This window comes from Rhodnius prolixus, unplaced genomic scaffold (genome assembly GCF_049639745.1).
Source record: "Rhodnius prolixus isolate KJV_2025 unplaced genomic scaffold, Rpr scaffold_9, whole genome shotgun sequence".
NCBI classification, from domain to species: Eukaryota; Metazoa; Arthropoda; class Insecta; order Hemiptera; family Reduviidae; genus Rhodnius; species Rhodnius prolixus.
The window spans coordinates 19,056,455-19,069,016 of record NW_027411604.1 but is presented as its reverse complement, the minus strand read 5'-3'; the positions used below and the strand labels follow the sequence as shown (position 1 = coordinate 19,069,016).

The window sequence follows — 12,562 nt, the reverse complement described above, 5'->3', positions numbered from 1 at the left end:
TAAAACTAATTAAGATCGGGTTATTTGTTAATACATCCTACCTAGTTGCCAAAATTCATGAAGAATTATCCCTTTTTTTAGTTCAGGAAAACACAATGCGGTCAATGTTGCGGTTTCTGTAGACATTCCGTAGTGATTGAACAAAGATTGTGCTGGTGAATAGCGAAACTATTAGGGAAAGGATATTTGCCACCTGTAAGGAGAAAAGATTGCTAAAACTATAGTTTTAGTAAAAGAGAAATCTTAAAACTAACAATTCGATTTCATAAATTTAGTTTGCTACTGTAAAATCTGGTAGATCGCGATGGCTGGCACAACATCGGAGGAAGTTGATAAGAGGTCACAGGAAAACTATCCTGATGGAAAAAGAGGATGGTCAAAAGATGATGTCCTTGGTAAATAGGGTGGCAGAAATAGGATGGAAATATGTTGAAAACAGAGGTGGCTGAAGATCTGATCCATCAGGGCAATTTTTTTCACGTCCTTTTTTCTAACGAGACTACACAGGTTCCCGTAGACGGTTTATCAGATGCAGTAGATAGCTAGTAATGGTTAAAGATGTGCAATTGCATGTGCAACCTCATGGCTAAGTTCCCAAGGAGAGTTAATCCAAAGATATTTAAATGAATTCCCAAATTTATCGTGTCTACATTTGAAAAAGACCAAATCTCCTCACTTCCAATGGAACTAAATTAAGAGCAAGCAAACGAAAGTACTTCATGACATCAATTCTTCCCAGGGAAAGGATTAGCTATGTGGTTAGAGCTCTGGACTTCCATTGCGGAGATACTGGTCCTGCCTGGCCAAAGATTTTCTTTTCTTAAGGACCTCCTGTAATGGTTCCCTGTAAAAGAATACTATTCCTGGGGCTGGCATTTGTCTGGTTTGTCTTCGGGCACTAATTATCTTAGTTGTTCGTGCTTAAAGTCCGAAAACAATAAGAAGCCATCTTGCCTAAGATAGCTAAAGAATAAATTACTTCCAAAATTATAGAATCATACTTCAGAATCCATTTAATAAAACTAATTGCTTTTTTTAAAAAAAATAAAACAAATTATTGAAAATATACCATAGAATGATATTAGTTGCTTTTAAAATTTTCATGCTAGTATTGTTTTGCAGAGAAACTGCTGATCTGTGAAATGGAAATAAGTATTTCCAAAAATTAAATATCTTAGTAACCGCAGTAACATAAAAATTCCCAAATTTTGAGCGCAATGTTTTTTTTTGCCCAATAAGAAAATAAACCAAAAAAAAAATAGTGAAAATGCCGAATCCATATAAAATATTACGAGAAGCATTTGAATTCAATGTACTATTGGTCCGAGCACTTCTCCACTTGGTACAGCAGGCTGGTAATTCTAGATCGTTATTATATTTTAATTTAAAAACTAAATTATAAACTTGAATTTCTTTGTGATTTTTTACCTAGTTAGTTAATATTTATATTTTATTTTTCAAGAACGTCATACACTGGCATTATGGATGAAAAAACTTACCACACAATGCGATACTCCAGAAGAAATGTCATTAAGAAATGAATACGTTTGGTATTTGTTAGTAATGCTCCAAAGTGGTGCCATCGGTACTCCATTTAATAAACCACCACCTGGTGGAAGGTTACAAGATCTAGCAAGTGTTATCGTGAGTAGATCAATGCAGGGATTTGAGATCATTATTTATAATTTATGTCGAAAATATGGTTTACGAGGGTCGTTTGAAAAGTCCGTGCAAAGTCAGAGAGATAGCACCACTGGCGCGTATCAAGGTTATGTTTAGTTAGTAGCATCTCTTGGAAGAACACACACCAAGTTTCAGCCAGATCGGTCTATTTCTTTGTGTTTGGCATTCGTTTGAATCGAGGAAGTCGAGTGATTTTCAAAAAATGGAAGAAAAAGAATTTCGTGTGTTGATTAAACACTACTTTATGAAAGGCAAAACGCCTCAGGAGACTAAAGAGAAGCTTGATAAACATTATGGTGACTCTGCACCTTCGATTAGAACAGTTTATAAGTGGTTTCAAAATTTTCGGAGTGGCCATATGGGCACAAGTGACGCTGAACGTTCTGGACGCCCTGTTGAGGTTACTACTTCAGAAATCATTGATAAAATCCATGATATGGTGATGGATGACAGAAGAGTGAAGGTGCGTGAGATTGCTAGTGCTGTGGGCATCTCGAATGAACGGGTACATAATATTTTGCATCAACATTTGGACATGACAAAGCTATCCGCAAGATGGGTGCCGCGATTGCTCACGCTTGACCAAAAACGAAATCGTGTGAAGTGTTGCAAGGACGGTTTCCAGCTGTTCCAGAAGAATCCGCAGGACTTTAAGCGTCGTTTCGTCACTGTGGATGAAACATGGATACATCACTACACTCCTGAGACCAAAGAACAATCTAAACAATGGGTTACCAAGGGGAAATCTGCGCTAAAAAAGGCGAAGACCGTTCCTACGGTCGGAAAGATTATGGCGACTGTCTTTTGGGATTCGCAAGGAATAATCCTCATCGACTATCTGGAAAAGGGTAAAACTATTACTGGTGCATATTATTCATCGTTATTGGACCGTTTGAAAACCGAGCTGCAAGAAAAACGCCCACGATTGGCCCACAAAAAAGTCCTTTTCCATCACGACAACGCACCAGCTCACACCTCAGCAGTTGTGGTCGCAAAATTAATGGAAATAGGGTTCCAACTCGTTTCACACATCCCCCCTATTCTCCAGACTTGGCTCCCTCGGACTACTATTTGTTCCCCAATATGAAGAAATGGCTGGCGGGAAAAAGATTTTATTCAAACGAGGAGGTGATTGCAGAAACGAATGACTATTTTTCAGACTTGGACAAATCCTATTATTCGGAAGTGATCAACAAACTAGAGCAGCGTTGGACGAAGTGTATAAGCCTAAAAGGAGACTATGTTGAAAAATAAAAAAGGTTTACCCCAAAAAAGTAAGTAGTTTTTATTTTTGCACGCACTTTTCAAACGACCCTCGTATTATCAAGGCGCCACGGTAGCCGAGCGGATTTAGACTAGACCCGCAAAGCTAAGATGTATTGCGGTGCTAGTCTATATATATCCCCTGGTCTAGACCTTGGATTTTATTTAATGGTTAATATGAGAATGAATATTAGTAAAGTATGTTTGCTAGTCGCCTCCGTTCATCGACGGTACTTAATTTGGTATTTAGTATTAAAGTTCGCCTGAAAAAGTAGCCATTACTTTATTTCTTACTTGTTATAGTTTATTATCGCTGTTGTGTTTATCTATGAATTTTACTTCAGTTATGAATTCGTCACTCCTTTAATAGTCAGCAAATTTTGGGTGTGACGTAATTAAAAGTCTAATTTTCTACATCTAACTATAAAATAATTTAGGTTTATTTATTTTGTAACTGTCCCACAAGTCTCGTGTCATTTTCAACTCTTTACAATTTTAACTCTGTAATCGATTATTACTAAATATTACTTTTTGGTTAAAATTATTTGAGTAAATCATTTTGAGTTGTGGTTTATTTCAACTACAAAAACAAAAGTTAATTCTAAAATCTATTACTAAGGTGTCTTTTTTCTAACAATGAGCGAATGACGAAATTGGGTTAAATCTCTTTAGTTCAATAAAAGTGAAAATGAAGGTGGAAGTTTTGTGAATATTTGTTGAAGAGTTGATTGGATGCAAACGATGTGCCTGCTTTGATATTGGGCTTTAACTGCGACAGTGCCTTCTAGATTCTATAATAGGCTTTAAAAATATTTTCAATCCCACAGCTATTATAATCTTTTTCTACTTTTCTAATCTTACTAAATTCTTTGCTCTTCTCATTTCACAAGGAGATAACGAATACAAAATGTATTTTTTCATTAAACAATAATTATAAACTGGTATTCTGAACTTTTCCAGATTGTAACACTAGTATTATTTTATTTGTTTCCCTTTTCCTAACTAGGTAAGAAAAGTATTACGACAATCCCAAATTTTTGAAGGTAGATTTTCAAAGGAAATGCCCGTTTTTTAGATCGCTTGAGTCAAAAAAGAGTTTTTTTTTTAGAAATTTTACGCGTTTATAAAATATTTAAGTGAAAAGAAAAATTACTGGAATGTCTGTCCAGAGCTTTAAGTAGAAATACCACATTACTTTGAAAATATGATTAGGTTAGCAGCGCTGGATAATATCTTTGAATTTATCTGCCAGATAGTACGCATTTTGATTGCATCCCTGACCAAGTTTAGGACTTTAATCGATCATCTGACGTACAATACATTAATCAGTTTGTTGCAGAGATTTCGATTTTAATTACGCTGAATAGTGTAGTGAGACAGTAACGTAGATGAAGTTACACCAAACTGAGCTACCTCTAATGGTCAATGAAAGATTTACAATAAACATGCGTGCTGCTATGAATAAAATCAAAGATACCTCTCAACTTTTTTGAGATTTTTTCATAAATGGTCCATTTTCTTGAAACTAGCTACGAATATTGTACATGGGCAGGTTTTATACACTTTAATTGAAAGGAAAAGTTCGACTTCGGCAGAATAGTTCTTGTAAAGAGGTGTTTGTAGGCTTCCTCCTAATGTAAATTGAACGGGTCCGACTTCATTATTATGAATTAAGAAAGATCGTATGAGATTCTAAAAATCCAAGTTCCAGAAAAATACCTCAACCAAATCCTTCACTGATCGGAATCACTTGGATGATTTACAAGTGCTACCATGATTATACAAGTAATCATACCTTTTGTTTAAATAGATTTCCAAGGAGAATTCGGGATATAGAGGGGAGTTTAGGAGATTGATTGTGCTAGTTCACCCTCTAGTGCAGCGGTTCTCAACCTGTAAGGTCGCGACCCCGGCGGAGGGGCAAACGACCAAAACACAGGGGTCACCTAAAACCATCTAGGAAATTACATATTTCTTAATTCAAAGCGATAAAACTGAGCTGCAGAAAATAGCTTAGTTGGTGGACATCTTTGTCATCTTGAATGACTTAAAGTTATCACTGCAAGGTCCAAATGCAACGTGCCTCGATTTGTCTGAAAAAAAATTAGATCATTCCAAAAGAAACTTCAGCGTTTGCCTTCTTTGAGGAACATGACATTGAGCCAGCCAAAAAAATTATGATGATAACTTCTGTGAAAGAACATTTGCACATGCTTGCTGACGAAATTTCCTCATACTTTCCTAATCTACCTGACACCCCAATTTTGCACTTGCCAGAAGTCCATTCACAGTGAAAGTTGAAGATGTTCCGGAGAAAGCGCAAGAAGAGTTCATTGACCTAATTAACAATGATGCAGCGAGAACAGATTTCTCTACGATGCCACTGACAAAATTCTGGATTAAGTGTTTACAGTTAGATCCTATTCTGTCTTGAGGCTGTGCTGCGCCTTCTTCTTCCTTTTCCAACAATATATCTTTGCGAACCAGGGTTTTCCAGCTTGCTGGTAATCAAGTCTAAATACTGAAGTAGACTTGTTGTGGAAAAATGATCTTCGCTGTGCCCTTGCAATGACTACCCCGAGAATTTCTGAATTGGTAAGCAAGAAGCAACCACAACCATCTCACTGAATTTGGCAGCATACTGTTGCAAAATATTGCACTGTTTTTTACTGTCGTATATTACTGTTGTTATATTGAAACCCATACTATGCCATGGTGAGATGTTATTTATTTGGAATTATTAATAAATATTTCTCAATATATATAATTAAATATTGTTTTTGTGATTAATCACTATGTTTAAATTATGTTCGATTTGTAGCAATGAGAATACATAATGCAATCAGGTATTTTCGTTCCGAGTCCTAACTGTAGCAAAATTACAGTTATGAAGTAGCCACCAAAATTATTTTTTGGTTTGGGGTCACCGCTACATGAGGAACTGTATTGCGGGGTCAGGGGATTAGAAAGGTTGAGAACCACTGCTCTAGTGCCTCTTAATTATAATGAACAGACTTCGCAGACTGGAAGAAACAGTTAAAAAAAGGTTTGACATTCCTAGTTTAAAGGTAAAGTACACATTGGAACTTTGGGGCTTACAGTAGGGAAAAGTTTTGTAAGTGATAATGCCAGATGAAAAGGCATTGAACTCAATAACTAAAACGTTTTTTCAAACAGAATAAAAAAAAAATATGTTATGTCACCTGCATCCTCGATAACAGCATTTTCATTGTTTATTTTTTGTAGCCAAGAAATGTATACAAAGAAATAATGGAAATGTCTTTAGACAGCAATGAAAAATCAGATGAACAGATACAATTAGAAGCAGAAGATGATGAAAATGAAGAACAAAGTAAGGAGCAAAAATGTACAGGAGTTTGCTTAGATCCAGCTGAATTTTTTGATTGGCAACCAAAACCAAATGATGGTTCATTTTGTTATGCTTGTGTATTTAGTAATTACGATTGTTAATAATGTATTGATCTTCACCAATTAAATAAATTTTATCTCAATGTATTTGTGATTTAAATTTTACTGCTCTCTTTTGTACTTTATTTAGTGTAAAAGAACCTTCTTGTAACGGACACTCTACATAGCGACCGTGGACATTGATTTTGGGGAACGGATTATATGTTTCACCTCCCACCAATGACCACCTTATTATTAAAAGTTCGTTTGACGCGGTGATCAAAATAATTATCCCCTCTCAAGTTTTTATTTTTTTCTGGTTTTTCCTAAAGATTCCTATATAAGCTCATATACATCTTGTACCATTTTAATCATTTTTCAATTATAACTTTGGACGAACAATATTATTTTTTCCGATATGTCTATCAAACGAATGTGGTAAACTCTAAAAGAGAGAATAAATGTGTTGGAAGATTTTGCAAAAACTAAATCGAGCCATCGTCAACTTGCCGAAAGGTTTGTTCTATTTTTCTAATAATAGATGATAGTATGATGGTAATTTTACCACCTCAAACCTATTTCTTTTGGTTTTCCTCTTATAAGAGATGGTAGACGCGAATGGCCTATTATCGTTACCTACGAGTATATTTAGTAAGGGGAATTCTTTTAGACTATCTAAAGTGGGGGCTAGTTTTTCCGCTAAGGCGGCAAACGAGTTACTGGATAGAAATCTTTTTGCGTCCAGGTATGAGATATTCTTCTCGCCCATTAATTGCTTTAGAGTTTTCTCTTTCTTATATTGGGGACACATATTCACGTTAGTTGCCAAATGGCTAGCACTGCCGCAATTCACACATTTAGGTGTGTTATCTTTACATTGAGATGCTTCATGATTCTCCCCACATTTCCCACATCTTACATTCCCTTTACATTGGTCTTTAAAGTGACCAAATCGTAAACACTGTTTACATTGTATAACATTTTGAACGTAATTGTGCACTTCGCATCTTACGTAATGTATATAAACGTATTGTGGTAACTGCTGTCCCCTAACCGAGAACAAAACCGACTGAGTGGGAACGAATTTTGTCTCTTTCGTATCCCTGTCTATAACTTTTCGCTTTAATCGTCTGATTTCTATTATGTGGTATTCAGCCCCTAATGAGCCCCTCATAACCTCCTTTATCTCCTCTTCTGCCAGATCCGTGTCTACATCCCTAATTACTCCCCTTCTCTGCAATAAATATCTGGGTATGTATACTCGGAACCCCTTTTCCTTTAGAATTGCGGAACTCACTAATCTGTTGGCCGCTACCCCATTGTTCATCTCAACTCTCATTCTATTTATGCCAAGCTTTTTAATTCCGTCGATACTTTTGGCAATGTCTATGTGTTTTTCGTAAAATAGTTTCCCAACTGACATTGGGTGCACCCTCGAAAGCCCCTTTTTGTCCTTGTTAGTGCTTTCCACTATAACATAAAAGGGTCCTAAATCCGTACTTTGATATGCCATATTTGTGTATCCATTTGTACTTTTGTTCGCCTTGGTGTAAATTTGTTCATCACTTGCCTTGTTTGCTTCTTGGTTGGTGCTTACCTCAGTCAGTTCCATAGCTACCTTCATATCCGGCGGTTCGCCCAACATGCTTCTAGTGGTAGGGACCGATCCACTCCCCGAACCTTTACGCTTTCCAGCCACGTTCACCACCTTCTTGACTGGCTTAGTAGGCATATTTGAGATTTTTATTAATATTTTTGAATTTTCAAAAAACGCTTTGTTATTAAAACTGTCCGGTAGGACAGTTGTATAAGGGTTGACCATCAAAAACTGCACGAAAAAGTGTAACGTTGAAAAACACCCAACTTTGACAATTTTTTTCTATTTTTCTATAAAAGATAAAATTCCCAAATTTTCTTTATAATATAGGGCAAATCCTCCTTTATAACTGTAATTTTTTTGCAACCACCCAGATCTAATAGGTTTCGAGAAAAAAGTTGCCGAAAATGAGCAAAAACGGCTTTTTCAAAAAATGTTCTTGTTCTTCTTCTTCTTCTTCTTCTTCTTCTTCTTGTTGTTCTTGTTACCTTTTTTGTAAACAACGTAGCGCCCAAACGCGTGAACCGATTTTCATGAATGAGGTGTCATTCGATTCGGAATTTTATGTAGATGTGCCTTTTGGGGGTCTCGGCCCTGTACATCGAATGGGAGAGGAGTTAGCCCCCTTTATGTAAGGCCCCCTCCAAAATTATTATTACTAATTACTCTGTAAATCTTGGCCCGATTTTGATAAAATTTGGTAGGATGATAGGGTTAGGGCTCCCCTACCTAACAATAAAGCGACGATCTGCTCTTACACTTGTTAAGGGGAAGTATAGCAATCGTTTCAAATTATCGACACGTGAACCGATTTTCATGAATGAAGTGTCATTCGAATCGAAATTTTGTACAGATTTGTACTTTAAAAGTCTCGACGCTATGCCTCATAAGGAGGGGAGTTCGCCCCACCCAAATAAGGCCCTTTCTAAAACTATTATTACCAATATTTCTACAAAGCTTAGTCCGATTTTGATAAAATTTAGCTCAAATAAGTGGTTAAAGCTCCTCTACGTGGCTGTGAAGTGCCATCATGCTCTTACACCTACTAAGAGGAAGTACTGCAATCGTTAAAATTATCAATGAGTGAACCTATTTACATCAATGAATTGTCGTTCGATTCAAAATCTTTGCCTTTTAGGGAGAAGTACTGTAATCGCAGTTTATTTTTCTTGCTCCTCTTAAAAGGAAGTACTGAAATCGCAGTTTAATTTTGCTATTTACGTACAAATACCTTCCTATGTTATTCAAAACGCTTTCTCAAAAAAATGGTTATTGAGGATGGTTTGGAGACCGCAACTATAATCATTCTTTGAAAAGATCTCTCCAGTGGTAGTTACGGTTCCGATTTAACACCTTATCAGATTATAATGATAGAATAGCTTATTCCAAATTTTAAAAAAGTCTGTAAAGATTGCCAAATAGACAAAAAGGAAAATCTATCCAAAAGGTACAAAAATCTCCTTAACAAAAACTTACAGTTTAAAATGTTAAGTATAAGGGTTGATTAAACGCCAAAAGGTACACAAATCAGCGAGTACCCAACATTTCATTAATACTTCATTAATAGTTAAGTAATTCTACTGCATTAATTTTCATTAATAAGTTATTTTTTAGAATTTATTAGATGTCACAGACCCTTATGCTGGCCACTTCATTTATAATATTTTTTTGTTATAATTATGATAAGTCACATATATATGTACATGCATGTTAAAGTAGAAAAAGACAAAGTTAGAGTAGGCTACTGTCTTGAATTCGTCTTACCGAAATATTCGTGAGCACAAATAACACACAGTTAATAACAAGTAGATTATTCAACAAAAATTATTCATTTCTCAATTGTAATTTAATTTAGTTCCCCTAATTTTACTTATAATCAAATACTGGAATAATTAGCTGTCCTAAAAATATGCATATCTTATTCATTTTATATTACATATATACAACATTGTGGGATGAATACCTAGATTGAGAATGTAATTGAAGAAAACTATATTATTTGCGATAAAGCCAGATAATTATTACCTATTATTATAAACGTTTGACTACTACATAAAATAACAATTACTTTAATCGAAGAATGAACTTAAACCGACGATTTTTATTTAAAAATAAAAATAAATAAATAAAATAAACAAAATCATTGATGTAAGTTTTTTATAAAAAGAAGTTTTGAATTTTTTAGCCTCATAAATTTTTTATATTTTTTATAACGTTTTTCTTTTTAACCTGTAATTAACAGTTTGATTATTATAAATAACTAGATATTACAGCCAATCTACAGTGCTACTTGAACATATATTTTGTAGACGAAAATGGCCAGCTTAAGGGTCTGTGACATCTAATAAATTCTAAAAAATAACTTATTAATGAAAATTAATGCAGTAGAATTACTTAACTATTAATGAAGTATTAATGAAATGTTGGGTACTCGCTGATTTGTGTACCTTTTGGCGTTTAATCAACCCTTATACTTAACATTTTAAACTGTAAGTTTTTGTTAAGTTGTTGCTAGTGTTTCCACATAACTGACCATAAATTATTATTGTTATGAATAAATGTGATGATTATTATAAAAATTATTAATTAAGTCAATATGTAGTTTTTTGATAAATTTTTTAGATAATTAAGAAACATTTGATGCATATCATACGAGTATAGCTAAATAATTATGCAATTATGTACGTTTTTAAATCTATGAATAATAAACAATTTTTAAATAGATGTTTGGAAAAAGAACCCATATTTTTTCATTATGAAACTTGCCTACCTCCTTCTAACGGCCACCTCCAAACAGCGGCCACTTTGCTTTCCCCCGTTATGTGTCCGTTATTGAGAGGATCGACTGCACTATATTCCTAATTTTTAAGGTTGCTCTTCTGCTCTCTTTGGAGCGCTGCAATAATATTTAATCCTCAAGTGCGGAAGAAATCCACTCTGGACTTATATTGTTGCACTAAATAATAACTAAGACAGCAGCGGACCGAAGGAAACGATTAGTTCAGTGTTTAGCGTGCTAGGAACCCACGCGAAGATCCCAGGTTCGAATCCAGCTGCTGGCCCTTAGATTTTTTTCTGGCTAGAAGTTGACTGTCCGACAACAGACTTGCATCCGCAGAACTCTGTCATGAGCAAATTACAAGGTGTACAAGATGTACGGAGGTGGAGCCAATCTCTCCAGGTGCACTCACCCGCAGGTGTGGGCAGTTTGCAAGCAAGTTAATCGAAAATTGTTGCAGCTATTGATATTAAGAGTCGTGCGAGTAATTCACAGCTGATTTTTTAAAACAATATCTCCATAATTCCAAAATGTTTCACACGGAGGGTGGAAAGTATACAGTAAATTGATTTTATTCCGATTTTTGTATTTTATTAAATTGAAGCACGGCAACAATAGAGAAGATACTAGAGTAACCAGAAATCAAAACCGGAGCAATCATTTGCATTTTTCCTCTTGATTTCCTTCTACGTTATTCAAGATTTAAGTAATTTAAAAAGATTTTCTTTCAATGAGAAAGGAGAGCTTATTAAGAGCAAAACAAAATACAAACTAACTTCGTGAAGAAACGTAAAGATGAGTATTAAATTGTTATAAAAAATTAAAATAAACCCTTTCAAAAGCAATAATCTGCTCTTCCCTATATTTTATAACAACTTAAATTCCACCTACATTTCTCTTTTATACTGAACATTCTTCTCGTTAGAGAATATAACCAGATTTGTACCTCTTAGCCTGTATCTCGTTTAAAGGTTATTTTCCTTTCTTTCTTCCTCTGGGTATATTATGTATATATATAGATTTCTTTCTATCTTTATATATACATAAGAGCCTTAACGTTAGTAATTGCACAAAGGATAGAAATTTCAAGTATCTTTCAGCTCAATTCAAATTTAGTTTCCTCAACGTCCAATCTTACTTAGCCTCCTCAAAGGAACTGTGTACGTTTTTCCCTCTGTACCCATTATTTGTTAAACAAACCTTCTTTTATTAAAAGTAAAAATATTATATAAATCTAGCCCTTGGGAACTTTAATAAGATAATATTCATAGTGTTTCCATTTCTCTAGCGTTTTACTTGAAAACGGAAATAAAAAAAGGATTTCCTGAGGATTCTGTTCAATTTTCATGCTTTAAAACAAAATAGATGTAGTTGGAGGTTATATAAGGGCCATATTGTAAACTTGATAACGGAACAAACTTATTTGTTCAAAGCAACCGGTTTTTAGAACAACTGGTACATCCTCATAGAAAAATCAATCTTGGTTATCCTAAAGAACATTTCCTGGTAACTGCTCTTCTCCTTCTATAATATAAAACAGAAACTTGTTTCAGAAACATACTTTCTGCCTGAGCACTAATTAACTGCATTTTGAAACTCTTCTAGGCATGCAGTTTCGAACTCAAGAGGATTAGCCATGGATTTGAAACTTTCTGAAATCAAAGTTCGCGTCACCAATTTTATTTATTAAAGTTAAACCATCCCAATTGTCTGGACCACTACTGAGCTAGAGAATTAAAAGTTCTATTATCTTCCGATTCTTCTTCTTCTTCTTCTAATGCTATCGCCTTTGTGCTGTGAGTAGAATCGGCTGTTTAAAGGACCCGTTCTAT

The 12,562-nt window shown here is 34.8% G+C and overlaps 1 protein-coding gene across 1 annotated transcript; it reads left to right on the top strand.

Moving 5' to 3' along the window:
• Window positions 1–1,177: 1,177 nt before the first annotated feature.
• Window positions 1,178–6,456, top strand: LOC141454646 (uncharacterized). The gene is made up of 3 exons (XM_074129105.1): window positions 1,178–1,355; window positions 1,463–1,644; window positions 6,193–6,456. The coding sequence occupies exons 1-3, from the start codon at window positions 1,268–1,270 to the stop codon at window positions 6,415–6,417; spliced, it is 495 nt and encodes a 164-aa protein (XP_073985206.1). The 5' UTR covers window positions 1,178–1,267; the 3' UTR covers window positions 6,418–6,456.
• The last annotated feature ends 6,106 nt before the right edge of the window (window positions 6,457–12,562 follow it).

What these genes read in the sequence shown, in the direction of transcription:
- LOC141454646 (XM_074129105.1), top strand. Translation starts at nt 1,268, where the DNA reads ATGCCGAATCCATATAAAATATTACGAGAAGCATTTGAATTCAATGTA. An exon ending in CCACTTGGTACAGCAGGCTG is followed by an intron (nt 1,356 to 1,462) that starts GTAATTCTAGAT and finishes TTATTTTTCAAG; the next exon opens with AACGTCATACACTGGCATTA. An exon ending in AAGATCTAGCAAGTGTTATC is followed by an intron (nt 1,645 to 6,192) that starts GTGAGTAGATCA and finishes TATTTTTTGTAG; the next exon opens with CCAAGAAATGTATACAAAGA.